Raw genomic sequence first — 17,758 nt, forward strand, 5'->3', positions numbered from 1 at the left:
CTGGCTACTCCCTCTCTCCCTTCGATTGCTCCTTCGTTTCCCCCCCACTCTCTGTTCTCCTTTTTGCTCCCGAGCTTTTCTGTCTTCCACCCTCTGCTCCCCTCGGTTTCTTGTCTATCTTTCCCCCTCAGTTTCTTCATCTTATTCCCATTCTGGACTCAATCTCTTTCTCCATCTCTAGGCCATGAGATAGCTGGGATGGTGTCTGTAAGGGCTGTGTATGAGATCGCTCAGGTCAAGGCCCAGGACGAGGCCTTCAAGATGCAGAACGCTTCCATAGAGACGGTCGTCAAGAGCATCATCGGCTCGGCTCGCTCGTTGGGCATTGAGATCGTCAACGAGTAAGACCCTCCTCTCTCTCTCAAAGTGCCCAGTGTCCTTAGATGTCATAAATGGGATTCAGCACTGACGCACACACATTAATAATATTGGTGCAATACATAGCAATGAAAAACTATATGGTCATACTCTATAGAGCCCCACAGTGGAGGTGTCATATTACCCATAAAACCTAGCGGTCAAACAGGGAAATGGTTTCAATCATTTTTCCACCATTCATTTTTCCCATAGGGAATTTTAGAAACACTTAAAAAAGAAGGGCTGTGTTTCGTGTAGGCTTATCCTGGCATGACGTTTTTATAACCATGTAAATCTCTCTCGGACAAGGTGACTTTTATCTATATTTAAAGGCTCTATTTTACTCTCTGATTCGAAAATGCTAATTAGCATCAAAGTAGACATCATGAAAGACTTCAAATCCCTACAAGCTCCTGCATCTCTAGCTGACACCTTTGCTAACAGGTATTGTGTCAATTTAAAAGTTGCACAAGACAGTTTACAAATTTGTCAATTTAAAGAAATGTAGCCAATTTATGAATTACTGAATTTAGCTAACATTTGATAGATAATCCAGAGATTCTTACCTTTGCCTGGATTCGGCAGTCTCGTCCAGATCATCATGGCATTTGTAGTTCCTTATGATGGCCACATTAGCAGCTAATTAGCATTTCATTTTTGTGGGGTAAATACATGCGACTATATTGATAAAAGTCGCCTTGTCCTAGAGAGATTTACATGGTTATCAAAACGTCACGCCAGGGTAAGCCTGTATGAAACACAGCCCTTATTTATAAATGATTCTAAAAATCCACTATGGGAAAAATAAATGGTGGAAAAAACGATTGGAACCATTTCCTTGTATGACCGCTAAGTTTTATGGGTATTATGACTCATACTGTGGTACTCACTTGTACTCTCATATGTATTGATAGATTGGAAATACAGTGGGGGAAAAAAGTATTTAGTCAGCCACCAATTGTGCAAGTTCTCCCACTTAAAAAGATGAGAGAGGCCTGTCATTTTCATCATAGGTACACATCAACTATGACAGACAAACTGATAATTTTTTTCTCCAGAAAATCACATTGTAGGATTTTTAATGAATTTATTTGCAAATTATGGTGGAAAATAAGTATTTGGTCACCTACAAACAAGCAAGATTTCTGGCTCTCACAGACCTGTAACTTCTTCTTTAAGAGGCTCCTCTGTCCTCCACTCGTTACCTGTATTAATGGCACCTGTTTGAACTTGTTATCAGTATAAAAGACACCTGTCCACAACCTCAAACAGTCACACTCCAAACTCCACTATGGCCAAGACCAAAGAGCTGTCAAAGGACACCAGAAACACAATTGTAGACCTGCACCAGGCTGGGAAGACTGAATCTGCAATAGGTACGCAGCTTGGTTTGAAGAAATCAACTGTGGGAGCAATTATTAGGAAATGGAAGACATACAAGACCACTGATAATCTCCCTCGATCTGGGGCTCCACGCAAGATCTCACCCCGTGGGGTCAAAATGATCACAAGAACGGTGAGCAAAAATCCCAGAACCACACGGGGGGACCTAGTGAATGACCTGCAGAGAGCTGGGACCAAAGTAACAAAGCCTACCATCAGTAACACACTACGCCGCCAGGGACTCAAATCCTGCAGTGCCAGAGGTCACTGCTTAAGCCAGTACATGTCCAGGCCCGTCTGAAGTTTACTAGAGTGCATTTGGATGATCCAGAAGAGGATTGGGAGAATGTCATATGGTCAGATGAAACCAAAATATAACTTTTTGGTAAACACTCAACTCGTCGTGTTTGGAGGACAAAGAATGCTGAGTTGCATCCAAAGAACACCATACCTACTGTGAAGCATGGGGGTGGAAACATCATGCTTTGGGGCTGTTATTCTGCAAAGGGAACAGGACGACTGATCCGTGTAAAGGAAAGAATGAATGGGGCCATGTATCGTGAGATTTTGAGTGAAAACCTCCTTCCATCAGCAAGGGCATTGAAGATGAAACGTGGCTGCGTCTTTCAGCATGACAATGATCCCAAACACACCGCCCGGGCAACGAAGGAGTGGCTTCGTAAGAAGCATTTCAAGGTCCTGGAGTGGCCTAGCCAGTCTCCAGATCTCAACCCCATAGAAAATCTTTGGAGGGAGTTGAAAGTCCGTGTTGCCCAGCGACAGCCCCAAAACATCACTGCTCTAGAGGAGATCTGCATGGAGGAATGGGCCAAAATACCAGCAACAGTGTGTGAAAACCTTGTGAAGACTTACAGAAAACGTTTGACCTGTGTCATTGCCAACAAAGGGTATATTACAAAGTATTGAGAAACTTTTGTTATTGACCAAATACTTATTTTCCACCATAATTTGCAAATAAATTCATTAAAAATCCTACAATGTGATTTTCTGGATTTTTTTCCCTCATTTTGTCTGTCATAGTTGACGTGTACCTATGATGAAAATTACAGGCCTCTCTCATCTTTTTAAGTGGGAGAACTTGCACAATTGGTGGCTGACTAAATACTTTTTTTCCCCACTGTAAGTGTCGTTGTCGTCATTGGCATTGTTATGGTTCTGTTGTGACTCGCCATTATTCCGTTATGACTACTTTATCACTGATGCAATAGTTATGCCATTTCATTCACATTTTCTTATTTTTCTCCCCCTCTCATCCCACCTTCAGTTTATCGGCAGAGGAGTACAAGACTTTCCTGAAGGAGAAGGAGGAAAGGTTGAGAGCAGAGGCAGTAGCTGCAGAAGAGGCAGCATCCGTGAAGAAGAAATGAGATCCCCCCCCTATCCTACCTATGTATTTATACTGACTCTGTACCATACACATACCACTCACATACACACATTCTGTCATAACTGTCATTTTGCTCTGTGTATTTCTAAGCAAAATAAACTTTTGTTATAATGAATGATTTTAAGTGTATGAGTGGATTTATGCCAGTTTTCTCAACAAGATTCATGTTTTGTCTCCAGAGTTGAATTATTTGTTTTAAGGAACGCATGTCCTCTCTCTATTGCCATCAAATCAAGCCCAAGCCACTGTATTAAAGGAATTTGTTATACAAATTGCTGCATCTTCTTTCGCTTGCAATCTATCAAAACTGAGTGTGTGTGGCTAATGACATTCTGGCTGTGCTTCTAGAACCATATATTTGCATTCCCACCACAGCTTTGTACTCTTAACATGTTTGATGAGGGTTTCAAGAAAGGAAGAGGACATTTTATGTGACACTTTAGTAAAAGTACACCTCATTGTAACCTCAGTATCAGCAGCAGCTGGGTAAATGAGTTCAAGTTTTTAAACGTGCACTACTTTTCCTGGCCACAAGATGACAGGAGATCGCTAAACTGCTCCATCTTCTCTGCTGCGCTCACATCCAGGAGGCTCACTGCAGTGACTGGTCTGGTGCTGGAACAAAATGTTCGGTTGCAGGGAACCAGCATGGTATGGCAGGGCTTTGTCTCTCCAGGTTCGGTTTTTAAGGTGTTACAAATCTCATATTTGTACCCTGTTCCTGCAGCTCTGCTTCTGAGATTAGATTTGAGGGACCTGGGGGATGACTTTATTCTATATGTCAAAGGAGACGAGAGGGGGCAGGATTAATTTACACAGTAACATGGCAATGCCCATCAGTCATCTGATGATTTTACCCAAATGTACCCTCCATGATGTGAAGAGCACAGAGCTTGCACTGGGTACTAGTCAGTGATTGATAGTACGTGATTTATCCACCTGCTGTATAATTAGGTTCTGAAGCGTTATTTCTTCATAACTGTCCATTACACTCACTCTCTCCCTCTCTCCCATCTGAATTGGAGGCTGAGGAAAGAGGGGGCTGCTTGAATCAGAGCTCTGACAGGAATGCCTATATATGGAGTCTGACACCATCACAGGCACTGTCAGAGTAGCAGGTACATTGAGTGTGGGCAGCTGCTATTTGTAAAGAGGAGGGGGTCCTATTGTGTCTCTCTCAACGTCAGCGCAAGCACGCCTGCTTAAGTGGGAGGCCATCTGCGTGGTGAGAGAGCGAGCGCCTCGGTGTGGAGCGTGTGCATCAGTCTGAGTCAGATAGTGTCTCATACTGTCTCCTCGTGTGTGTGCGTCAGTGCTGTTGCTGAGCGGAGCTCACTCCAGGGGAAGAAACAGACGAGAGAGGAAGGAGGAATGGGGGTGATGATGATGATCGTAGGGAGGAGGAGGAGGACTGACAGTGAAGACCGAGATCCAACCGCTTTAAGTGCACTTTAATATAAATGCATTTGTTTGACAACCAAATACAATTATCAGCAACACAAGAACACTGATCCACAATGTTCATTCTTCAATATATTATCATGTATATAGTCCATCTTAAACAATAGAAATGTCTCTGATATGTACAGACTGATGTATTCATACAAATGTACAAATGTGTACAACCCTTCAAAAAAAACTGCATGTGCATATATCCACAGACATAATGCTTTATGCATTGAACATCAATTATTTTTTTCAATATTACACATACAATAATATACCTACACATATGTTAAACTTAGCATTTAATAGCTAGAACGTAGGAATCAATCCTTTACTTGACCGTAGACAACTCTACGTTAGCATGTCGACACCATGGGAATAGTACCATTCTCAACCCGTGTCGCTTAGGAGGAACTGAATAGAAATAGCACCCCATCACACTATTTTCAGGTCATTTTTTAAAACAAAACTTCCATTTTTTTCCAACCCCTCTCAAAAAAGAAGAATCACATAGTCGTTCACATAGTTGTATTGTGTCTCACTACACGGTAACTCCATTCGAGCTATGATGTGACTGTCTGTCCATTGGTTAATGGACATGGAGAAAGAGTTCAGATAGAGTTCAGCAGGCCATGGCCATGCCAGGCACACAGGAGCCGCTATAAACTGCTAGCATTGCAAATATTCATGCCGCAAGAAAATCCAGCATAGCTGCCCTTCAAGCCAAGCCCAAGAGAACGGTGACCTAAAGAGCCCACATTCAGAGTCTAATGTACAATGTGCTGGTCCTGTACACAACAGAACCACACACAGTTGTTGAGTAACTTCCAGACGATTTCCATTTGGCAACACCTTCTGGTAAATGCCGGAAACCTTCGTCATACGTTCCTGCTTGTGGACATTCCAAGATCTCTTGTCTTCACGTTTTGTATTGTATTTTCTTTGCACATCACATTGATACACAAGTTTGTAATGGAGAAATAACATGAAGTCAAATGTTTTAAAATGTGCAGCCGCAAACTCAAAGCTCAAAGTGTCTGAAGTATTAGGTTAGTTTGACTACAGTATTTGTACGTTTTGACATGGCCTTTAAGGCTATGACAAGAGAGGAAGACCAGAAGGTCAGAGTAGAACTATGTGTCTCTCTGGAAACTGAATATTGAGAATGTGAGAGAGGAAATCTTGTCCCCTTTTGTCAGCTACTGTCAGCAGTTGTACCAGGTCAGTAGAGATTTTGTGAACATAGACTTTCACCACATTTGTGATTTGGGTTTGCGTTGCTGCATTACAAGCAATAATGCTCTTAAGTAATTTCCCTATTGAAATATCAAGGAATGTATTCTTATTTTTTTGTTCACAACAGGTTTTTCACTATGAGTGAATACAAATGCGCGTCTGGAAGTTAAACGGCGCTTTACAAGGTCAGAGGTTTTGTTACGTCTCTGTCTGATCAAATCTTAAGCTCATGTTACAGAAAAGCTGTGAGGCACCAAATGGACCCAAAACTCAGTCAGTGGTGGGTCCATTCGGTTGGTAAATGTTGCACCATTATGTATATATTGCACCATTTGTTGAAATAGAAATGCAGGAAGTAATAAATGAACAAAAATATGAAGTCAATCTTTGTTCTCAGTAGTATACATTATGTATATATTTATACACTTAAATCATTTTTACTTTTCAGTAAAATAGCTCCACAAAATATGACAATATGCCATACTTAATGAAGTAAGTCACAGACTTATTTTAGAACGGAGGAACACTTCCACTCCCATCTGAAAAACACAAGAGAGAAAGAGAAAGGGACATTAGTCTGGTATGTTCAGGGTTAACACATATTCATCCATTTATCAAACAGAGAAAGACAGTAGAACAAGTGAACTAGATGATTCTCACCTTTGTGGAAGCACTGTGGCGGCTGGTGACACTGGAGTTGATACAACTCAGGTTGTTGACCCAAGCCGGGGGCGATCGAGGCACCTGCCCCAAACATGGGTTCCAGGGCGGCCAGCTCCTCCAGGAGGGACTGAGCGCAAGGCACGGCGGGTGTAGAGGGGTCGACGGGCGTGGAGGGGGCGGAGGTGGGGGAGGCAGTGAGTCGCAGGGGAGGGGATGCTGGGATGGAGGAGCAGGAGGATAGAGGTGATGACGCCACCTCGATCTCCATAGGCTCCTCTGCCAGCCCCTCCACTTCTGCCATCGCCCCAGCCTCGCCGGCCAACGTCACCCCGCACCCGGCCGTGGGGTTACAGTACGCCGATTGGACGCTACAGAAGTGGCTGACCCCCTCAAGGTGGGAGGGTGAGTGCCAGCACACTGGGTTGGGGGGAGAGGGCGGGTGGATGGAGGGGGTGGGGGAGAGGGGCGGAGGGGTGGAGAAGTCCTGGAGAAGGGCTTCTAAGATGCTCTCTTCAAACAGAGAGTCATCATCATGGAATATGGGGAAGTCCAGGCCTCTCCACGCTTTAACAGGGTAAAACTCTCCCAGCATGTGGATAGAGTCAACACCAGCGGTGTCTTGGGATGGGGAGAGGGAGGGGGAGGGAGGGGAGGAGGAGGGGGACATGGAAGGAGGGGATAGCTTGGATAAGAGAGGATCCAGGTAGAATCCCTCTGCTAAGGAGCTGATATGCTGAGCCAAGAGGGAGATTTCGGCTCTCTCCTTCTCCCTCTCTCTCTCCAGGGAGAAGAAAGAGAGACAGGGCTGTTTACCAGGGGAGGCCTCTGGGGTGAGGAGGCCCTCGAGGGGGTAGTGAAGGGGCCCTAAAGGGACATCTACATACAGGGGTCCCCGAACCTCAGGCAGGGTCATCACTGTGCAGTCCCCATCACCAGGGCTGTCAGGGGTGGGGGGTAGTTTCTCATAGAGAGAGCCACTGCAGGGATCACCAGGGAAGAACAGGTCGGTGGAGGGGCCAGTGAGGCACAGGGAGGAGGGAGGAGCAGGACTGGAGGCTGTGGTGGGTGGGGCGGGTGGGGCGGAGGGGGAGAGGGAGGTGGCAATGGAGGTGGTGGCTGTAGCTGTGGTGGTGGAGGGAGGGGGTGTGGTAGTGCCAGTGGGGTCGAAGCTAAAGAGGGGCTCGCCGGACAGGAAGCTTCCCCCGCCCAGCTGGGGTGTGTAGGGGGGCGTGCACACAAACTCTTTGGTCTGCTGCTCCTGGGAGGTGGGCACTGGGGGGAGGGGCAGGGGAAAGGCAGGCAGCGGAGGTTCGAGCTGGAAGGAGGGGGGCAGGAGAATGTTCTGAGTGAGGAAGTCCAGGTCTGCTACCGTGGCAACGGTAACCGGGGTGGGGGAGGAGGCAGCAGATGGGCTTTGGACAGGGGCAGGCATCTGCTGCTGCTGCTGGAAGAAGCTCTCCTCCTCAATAGAGGAAATACTAGAGCGAGGGTCGCCCTCCACTTGCATGGGCTCAGTGGTGGCGCCACCTGTCTCATCGGAGGAGCCCACACTGGACACAGTCATGCTGAAGTCAAAGGACTGGGCTGAGAGGCCACTGCTGCTGGGGGTGAAGACTTGGTCTGGGCTGGACAGGCTCAGGCTGTCCTGGCGGGAGGTACTGGTACTCAGTACCAGGGTCAGCTGGGTCTGCTCTGTGCTCAGCTGCTGTCTCACCGACCACGCCTCCGCCTCACTGAGAGAGAAACAGAAAGAGAGAGAGATGGAGATAGTTAGTAAGATTCCCTTGTGCTTATTGCAATCAGTCATGTCCTTTATATCTATTGACGATGTGTCATGATGATCTGTCATAGGGTAGAGCTAGTACCTAAGGATGTAGTTGTTGCTGCTGATGGGGCTGTCTCCTGCCTCCAGCTGCAGTACCATGTAGAGCCAGACCCAGGACTGGTCTGCAGACTCCACCCGTACCACCATCTCAGATCTACCTTCTCCTCCCTCTCTCACTATGGGGGGAAAAAAGAGGGAACATCGACATCAGACATCATGGTGTAAGTGGATACAGTATAATTGTGTGGTTGTTGTGTGGTATCACTGAATTGGTACTTACACAGGCTGCAATGCTGAGCAGAGGCGTGTGACAGGTCCTGTGGGTGGAGGAGGCTGTACCAGGAGCGAGACCTCAGGGCTGACACATCAAGGCCTAGGTAAACACTGACACTGCAGGGAAGATGGAGAGAAGACATGGTAAGTTTATGCTATTTCATAACTATAGTATCACTCAGAAGATCTAATGCAACAGTTGGGGCTGCCTTGTTAGTGGGTGTGACCTCACCTGTCCTGTGCGTTCTGGAGCCTCATGTCTCGGCTGTGTTGAGACTGGAACGAGGCTAGGAAGAAGTTGTTCTCCGCAGCAGGAGGGATCAGAGCAGGAACCTGGTCCCCCCCAGGGCCAGAGCGGGTGGGGATGGCCTCCAAAGGGGAACAGAAGCACATCCAAACGAGGTTGGATGTCCAGTAGGAGCTAGGGGTGGTAGAGGAGGAGGGAGGGGACAGGCAGCGCGCCCGGATCAGAACCAGCTTGTTCCCAGCACTCTGCCTGCGCACCGACTTCGAAGTGTTGAAACGACAACGGAATAGACGATCTGAGAGAAAGAAGAGGCAAGGAGGGATTGTGAATATCAAAAATGATCTGAGTGATATAAATGCAAGCCATTGGTAACGCTTTTCTGTACCATTGGAAATATAGAGGCGTGTCTTACCTGTGTCAGGTGACGTAGGAGGGGCCAGGTTGGTCCTCATGATGAAGTGGTCAGTAGGGTCAATGATATCATACACACTGTCACCCTGGGCAACCAAATCCACCTGAAAGATAGAGAAAGAGGAGTTCATATTAAGCATATTGTCATTAAATTTGTATTAACTTACTAGCTTGATATTTAGACATGATATGGTCTCCCGTGGACTCACCATGGAGTGGCCGAGGTGCTCTGAGACGCTGTCTGACAGGTAGAGCAGCTTGCCTTCCCCGGTCAACAGGAGCAGAAACCCAGGTATCTCCTGCACCAGCTCTGACAACTCGTGGAAAGACAGGAACCTCGCGCTTTCCTCGAGACTGCCAGCAGATCCCGATTCTAAAAACAAAATATTATGAAAAAAATATATATATATGTTTCTGTCATCATAGCATCATAACACCAATGCAACGGTTCTGCTCCCTGCAATAGCTATAGAACAAGCGCATTAGATTTCAGTACCACGGACAGCGATATACGTGTTTCAGAACTGGATAGCAACACACAGTTCTAAAGGGGTTTTTCACGCCAGAACTTCAAGCAAAACACGATAATGTTCCATTATATGTATTCCTAAACAACATAATTCACATGTAGACATGAAGTTCATCAACTGTTTCTTTCGACAAGACATATGGCACCTGTTGATTCAACGCATAAAGTTCACCGTAGCATGCCACTAGCTCAGACAGATTGAAGCAACAGTCCGTCAGTATATGTTTCATTGACATTTTTGTTGTTGTTGCTATGTATAAACAGGTAGGCTATGGATTATACACTGAGTTTGAACTTGTCGATTATAAACTAAATCGGGGCTTACCTTGAGAGAAGAAGACCGATTTCCTGGTGTACATGCTGGCAAGGGACATGATATGTAGGTATGAGAGTCGTGCCTTGTCCGCATCGGAGATGGGAAGCAAGTCCTTCAGGTTCCGAATCTCCGCGTTGATTTGGTCCCTCCGAGCCTTTGACGCTCCCTTGGTTGATCGATACATTGTAGCCGGTTATAGTGGTTGACTAAATTCCGTGCAGTTGAAATTGAAACTCAACGGAGTAGTTTTGACCGTTGCGTCAGATGAGGTCTGGGTATATTTCCCTCAAGATGAGGTGTCAGAGATAGGCTAGTAGTAATAACCTTGTCTTAGTACTATTGGACTTTCATCTCAGCTCGTTCCAGAGTAAGGCTTCAGACCTTCTCCTATCAGTTCTTTTTTCCTCTTCGGTTCCGCCACAGCGTCCAGCAAGGTTGCTGGCTAGCCGTAGAATGTATCTCCCCCCGTTCAGAGTGTGAGTGATTCGGCGGCTGTAGTAGCCGTCTCTCGCCCAGATGTCCGGATCCCGTAAATCTGGTGGAGGGACTCTGCTCTCGAGTAAGTTATATAGGCTGGGATTCCGGTGATGAAGGGGGGCTCCCAACGCGCCAACACCGACGTAGTAGGGAGAGGGGGGGCTAGAGGGAAGTGTGGACGAGGGGGATTCAATGTTAGCAATGGTGAAATTCTCTACCTCTGCCTGCTCCCCCTCCCGCTCATACCCTCTCCTTTTGGTGACTCTTTTCTGACGTCAGCCCTTCCCTCTACCCAGTGATGACGTTGGTTTGATTTCGGGAGCTCCGGCGACGCAAAAAGCCCGATTTGGACAAAACCGAGGAATGGGCGGAGACAAACGTAAAACGTAGACGGAGTCACCGGACCACCGTGTACTGGGGGGAGGGGAGACTGTGTGTTTCTATGTCTGGCACCCGAGGAACAATTTATCCTCTCTGAAAATTAATAATTCCTAATATAGTGTAGGCTATGTTATCAGTAGCCTACATGATGCAAATGGGTATGTGACTAGCCAAACTGGCTCATAATATGTTTCTGTAATTACGAGATTATGAAGGATGCGATGCATTTCGTAAAACCGTCCATCGTCGATCTCTAGGGTAACACATGCAGATGCATGCCAACGTTATCCATTAAATACGTTCCAGCGAAAAGATAGTCTAGCATGGGTGGAAGTCTGCTTGAGGGAGAAACGCGGGGCCGAGTTACAGCACCAAATTCAGTCGCTTTTTATGAATGGAATCTACCATTCTGACTGTAATTCAGTTGTCAGGCAGCGCAGTGCCTCCAGGGCTAACGCGCAAAGACAAGGGAGAGGGTGTCGGTAATCCTAAAGAGCATACTGTAGGAGAGACATAGGCTAATCGCGCTGTATAGCCTATATCTTACATAAACTGCAACATCCTTCCTTATAAGGCAATTTGAGCGGAATGTGTAGCTAAGGGTGATGCTGAGCTATGTCTAGTCTATGCATCGAAACCTGGCTGGTTGTGGGTCTTCTGGTTGAAAACCTTAGGCTATGTGTGAATTGCAGCCAAACGGGGATTTATTTGTGAAATAAACATTTTCACAGGTTACAGTTTTATCTTATTTACAAGCACCCATGTTTGTATTCTGCAGAGTTTATTGGCTTTGATGAGATACATATCCCAACAAGGTGATCAGAGCCTAACCCGTTCTCTATGGGCTTTTCAGTTAGAACAGATAAGACTAGAGTTTGATCTTGCCCAAAATACATCCTCTTCAATTAAACTATCATATAAAACGTCGCCTAAATCCAAGTCTTGGAAGGCTTGGGGATGGAGGCTGTGCAGCAGTCATTCTTATCTACGTGTAAAAATCTGTGACAGACGACAGTCGGATCCAGTAAATTGTGGAAGCTCAATTTGAGATGAAATTTGATGTTTTCTGAAATGATTTGAAAGGAACTGTATGAAGGTATGTTGCAACAATTTTGCCATGTTGTTCTTACTACGTGTTAAAGTTGAGCAAATAGTCTATGTGATACTTGAAGCATACAAACTGTTTTGTAGTCTTACATATATTTTATTGGATACTCGAAGTGTACACACGCACATACACACACACACACACACGCACACTTGTTGCAAACAGTGCTTGAGTGCGGAGATGAATCTCGTCGTTTCTATAAATAGCTCTCACCCGTGAATGACACATGCACTCAGTGGCGCACCCCAGCTTACATCTCCAATTGTCCCCATTTTTACTCAGTTTCTTCCTGTTTTTAGACAGATGTTTTTGTTTGAGGCTCAAAATAGACATATATTTACGAGCCATACGTGTCACGCGTCTAACATGTTGCATGTCCACAAACTTTCACGATTTCACGGACTGCCAACTCCCTAAGGGCGAGTTTCTCATTAATGTGGTCCATTTGGAAATATGCCATCACACAACAAAGCAACCTTCCCTCTCCCCACAAACGCTTTAGAGCGACCGCTATATATTTCAGCACCATGGACAGCGACAGAGCTGTTTAAGCACTCCGTGGAGATTCACTGCTCTCTAATAGCATTTATTATGCCTAAACATGAAAAGAAACACGAGCATGATCCTCTTTATGTATTCATAAACAGCAATGTTCACATAAAGCGATGAAGTTCATCAAATGTTGCGTTCTGCAAGGCATATGTACGATCCAATGAATCTGCATTACATCATTGGTCCTCTCTATTCATACCTTGCCTTCCCCTATTAGACTATTGACCTGTGTTGTTGTATTGTGGATAAAATCACAGACAGTTCTCTGAATGAAGATAACTACAACCACTATGTTCAGCGCTGGGTAGAGTGAAAAGTGATTTTTCTCCCATGTAAGTTGTTACGGTGGTAGGCGTAGGTGTCTCGCATCCAGAAATGTTTGAGAAATGTTTGAAGAATCTATGCTCTGGTCTTTTGGCTACTATGGATTTTTCCTCCAATATAAGATCTTAGGAAGTCATTTTTGGATCACAACTATCCAAAACACATTTAATAGCTATTTCTATCCCACAATTCACCCATAATAGTAGTAATCTCTATGCATGTGCTCTCAGAGTTAAAGTACACATAGGCCTACACTCAAAGTTGTTTTTTCCGCCCGGCAGTCCAAGAAGCACTTAAAGTGTCCCACACACTGTGTTGGCTCAGCAGTGGCCCAGACAAATGGCCATCATTTCCATTATTGTGCTTGTCATTATAATGGCAGCCATTATGAGATGGGCCTTTGTAGGTATCACTGGTGGGTGGGAGACGTGAACCAGAGACAGAAGAGGAAGCGAGACACTTCACTCGCTCCATTCTTCTGGTTCATACAGTCAATGAACTACGCAGACCAGACCAGCTGCTAATGCATTGGTGCCCATGGGAGAGCCACCCCTTAAGCAGACCGGAACTATGACATTTTTATCAATGGTAAACAGCCTGAGTGGGACATCTTCACCATCTTTGACGGGAACATGGCTGTGGCCAGGCAGTTGTGAGAGGGGAAGAGGGTCACAGGGATGACTGGCCTGTCTCTTTGAGCGGACTTCCATTAGGCCATCTCATTTTCTCAATGACAGACAGTGATGCCTCCACATTGACACACTAACACATAAATAATGCACACCTGCATAACAAACGCATAACTTCTAGATAAATAACAAGTTGTAGCCTAGGTGTTGGTTACATGAACTGCAGTCCTACACTGACATGTTTAAAGGGCCAAATGGTTTGGCTTCACCCATGTCAACAGGTGTCTCTCAGCAGTTTGCACAGTGTAAATATAATATGGAGAATGTGTTGATTATCTGATGGAAAGCAAACAGTATGTACTGCAATCTCTCTGGTCATCTGACCTAAGGAAATAGTTTGTAGCTCACCTGTCTTCTCAGAATTATTGTTTAACCAAGTATTTTTTTTAATCTAACCATGAAACCTGGGAGAAATGTTATGTTTTGGTATGAATTGTTAGATAACAGTAGTTGTTAGAAAAGCAATTACTCTTACTGCCATCGATTATTGTTACTGAAATAGAGATAGAGATATCTATAGAGCTAGAGAGTTATCTTTATACCAAATTGAAATTATAGTGCATTATGTCTCACCTTCTCTGGGAAAGGAGAGTATTTTGAGGAAAAACACTTACCAGACGCTTTAATCCAAGGCCACTTACAGTCATGCGTGCATACATTTTACGTATGGGTGATCCCGGGAATCGAACCCACTACTCTGGCATTACAATAGCCATCCTCTACCAACTGAGCTACAAAGGACCACATACATTTTTTTGGGGGGGGGGGGAAGACAATATGCACCTCTCATAGCATAGGTGAAGGATACTCGTCCTTTTCCTTAAGACTCTTTCTTTTCACTGGTGTTTATTTTTACACCCAGAGAATCAAGTTCTGCGCTCCGCTTCTTGAAAGAAAGGAGCTAATCTGTCGCCTAGCAACACCTCCCACTCATGCGTCGAAGCGCGAGCGAGAGAAGACTTTGGAGAGAGGGAAGGAAGGAGTGTTGATGAAAGAGACTGAGGGACGTACATAGAGGTTTAGGGCTACAGATATTAAGATCAGGTATGATGAGTTGGAATATTGACGTAGGACAACCTGAGTCTAATAGGACAGAAGACAGCGAGATGGCTGGACAATCTGAGACATGCGTGGTAGCCAGAGCGTGTGTGTGGTTATTAGCCAGTGTGACACCATACGCTTTTATCGTACAATGCTATAGCTTCAAGTAGGCTTTGTTTGTGCATGCTTTCACATGTATAGCATGCAGGTATAGTTGTTTCACACATCTTCTGCATGTTTGTCTGGTGTGAATGCATCCAGATTCATAGACAGTACTAACCAGCAGAAGTGAAGCGAACAAACGCCCACACACACCCACTCTCTGCTTCCAATCCCCCATCCTCCCTCAGCCCCCCTCTCTGCCTCTGTTGATGATGACGCTATCAGAGCCTGTAACCTTGTACTTTTTTCTTTTTTCTAGTACTCAGTTTATTTTTAGAACTTTGGTCTCAGAAGAGGGGGAGCAGTCGACTAGTGCTGGGGGTGTCAAGCTCACCCTCTCTACCCCCTCCCCTGATGTTATTTGGACTATTCGAACCCACAGGGAATCACAAGGACAATAGTTCTGATTATATAGTTTGAATGAAAAGATAGAGAGGTATTTTCCATTCTTCATTCTTCCACCATCATAAAGCGTCTTATAAATAATACTTTCTTGATGCATTTCATGGTAAAAATGGGTGTAAGCATGATTAGTCAACATTATTACATTCTATAAAGACCATCAATATGATTGTTAGCATTGGGATGAGCACTGACATAAATGAGCAAAAATGTTCCCCTGTATTGTGATTTAATTGATCATGTGCAATCCACATTGTGTTATAATATGTAATATGAAATGTATATGTACATATTATGTAAAAGCATCACACTGTTACATACCACCACAGACCATAGAAATATATTTCTATATATTTCTATGCCACAGACATTCTCATCCTCTCTGTCTCTCTTTCTCCATTTTTAGTAAGTTGGTGCTGATGCTGGGTTGCTATGGTGTTGTGATGTAGATTTGTGACATCATCAGAGACCTCCTAGCAGCAGTTATTTTTCCATTCACCCTCTGTCAGTCTTTCTCTCTCTATCTTGCACTTATTTTGGACAATAGGTTAGGAATGGATAGACATGCAGTGGACCAGAGATGATTGTGTACTTTCTTATTGACAAGAAATCAGATTTTCATTAAATAGTGCAAGAGAGTTGGGAGGAGGGGGGACAAAAAGGGGAAGACAATTAACATTTCCTTAATGTTTTTTCTTCCATTTCCTGTAAAAAAAATGTTTGAAGTTAGGCAAAGACAAATAATCAATATTGGCGATATGTTGCAGAATTGTTAATGGGGGAGTGATTGTATGTAGTCAGAGAGGAACCAGTACAGACAGGGGAAAAGAGCGAGTGAGGAAGGAAGAGAGGTACTAAAGTGCCCTTAATTTTGGCTTTAGAATGAAGATCCCATCTATCCTTTATTTATTTGGGTTCGATTTCTTCCACTGAGCCTCTCTCTAAGCATGTGTACTCCTTTTGGTTCATTGACCAGATTCTTTTTCAATTTGTCATAATTTTGGATAACAATAGTGCAGTGAATGCAGTGATAACCACATTGCTATTTGTCCAGTTCAATCACACACTTACTCATTCACACAGAACATTCTGTATTTTTAGCAGGTTGCCATTTATTCCCCCCCTCTCTCTTTCTCTTTCTCCCTGGTTCATTGATGTTGCCCTGATCAGATGCATGAATGGACTGAGTCAATTACCTGTCATCCCCCTGCTCTCCTCCCTGTTGACAAAAATCACAGTACCCACATGCTCTCCTATGAGCTTAACATTGCATATAGGCATCTTATAATGATGACTTACCCTTTAACTCGTTCTATCCATCAGCACCCTTCTCTCTCCAACCTGCTTATCATTGCCATTATGTTTTATAACTGATATTATGGTGGAAGTGATCAAACCTGAGAAATAATCACTTTAGAGTTGGATACTAATTTGGCCATTGATCATGGCAAGGATGTTGGTGTTGTGTTGTGTTTGTACAACAGCCAATATGGGCATTTACAACACTGTCAAAGGGTATCAGAATCGTTTGGCAGAACTAAGGGGTGTCCAGTTGGTGCGTGGGAGACTGGCATTCGTTCATTCTGGAGAGGTGCGCCTCTCATCCCTATTGATAGACTACTGATTTGTGTAGGCAACGTGCAAATTACAAAAAAGTTGCATCATCTTTTTAGTGACATTTTTAACATGGTCTCCAAATCCATGGTGAAATTTCCAGGGGGAATATATGGACATCCAAGCCAGCGATTTGTTGAGGTATCAACTGTACGTTTGCACTCCGTCAAAATGCACTTCAGCTTCCTTTCAATTACATAGCTTTCATAACAATTTTTTCTTTTCTGTTATGTCTTCCTGTATAGCGGAACATTCTTTGAGCTCGAGCCCTTTTGCTCCATACGCCCACATGTCCATAGCAACACGTTGTCGTATCTTAGTAACCACGTTTACGCACCTAGTAAAGAAATGGAAGGTGGGGTAAATATGGAATGGGTTATTATTCAAAGAGACCACTATGAAGGTTGGAAGTATTTGCAACATTTAATATCTGACCATGTGAGGGAAAGGGAGAAAAGTTATGAAAACCTTTTCTCAAACCAGTGAGAAAACAAGAGAGATGCAGAAATGTGTGGGAATAAAACTAAACATCCACTCACAGGTCCCTAGTTACATAACTGTATGGATCTCAAATTCACTGGTGTATTGTAGAATCTTAGGGGGTACTTTTTTAAAATAGAGATTCTATATGTAATTCTATGGTCTTTTTCTCCATCTAGCTGGTTCCAATCCCCTACACTGGACAGCTGTGCACATGGCCTTTTAATGCATTGGTCCATTAACTTCATTGAGATATTCAACAGTGTTCAGGATGTTACACTGACCTCGTGTAATTAACATATCCAGCAATTAAATCACTAATTGGATAAAGGTGATGAGCTAATCGGTAACAAATTAGGGAGATGACTTGTTGTTAATGTTATTTGTAAGCCCTAGGATATGTGGTATCTAGAGGTCAATTCAATTCTCTACAA

At 44.4% G+C, this 17,758-nt stretch overlaps 2 protein-coding genes across 2 annotated transcripts in view; one reads left to right on the forward strand and one right to left on the reverse strand.

The window, feature by feature from the left end:
* Positions 1-3,266, forward strand: part of LOC311107840 (large ribosomal subunit protein uL11m-like) — a 41,955-nt gene extending 38,689 nt beyond the window's left edge. The window contains exons 5-6 of the mRNA XM_084150406.1: positions 182-341; positions 3,026-3,266. Coding sequence (XP_084006532.1) covers positions 182-341; positions 3,026-3,128 — 263 coding nt within the window. The 3' untranslated portion in view covers positions 3,129-3,266. The remainder of the gene's footprint in view (positions 1-181; positions 342-3,025) is intronic.
* A 3,074-nt stretch (positions 3,267-6,340) lies between these two features.
* LOC311107480 (neuronal PAS domain-containing protein 4A-like) lies at positions 6,341-10,278 on the reverse strand (the record flags this gene model as incomplete). Its single annotated transcript, XM_084149975.1, has 8 exons — positions 6,341-6,369; positions 6,491-8,226; positions 8,359-8,494; positions 8,599-8,708; positions 8,824-9,133; positions 9,251-9,353; positions 9,459-9,622; positions 10,104-10,278. The coding sequence occupies 8 exons, from the start codon at positions 10,276-10,278 to the stop codon at positions 6,341-6,343; spliced, it is 2,763 nt and encodes a 920-aa protein (XP_084006101.1).
* Positions 10,279-17,758: the final 7,480 nt, after the last annotated feature.

This window comes from Coregonus lavaretus (genome assembly GCF_964263955.1).
Source record: "Coregonus lavaretus genome assembly, chromosome: 32".
NCBI classification, from domain to species: domain Eukaryota; kingdom Metazoa; phylum Chordata; class Actinopteri; order Salmoniformes; family Salmonidae; genus Coregonus; species Coregonus lavaretus.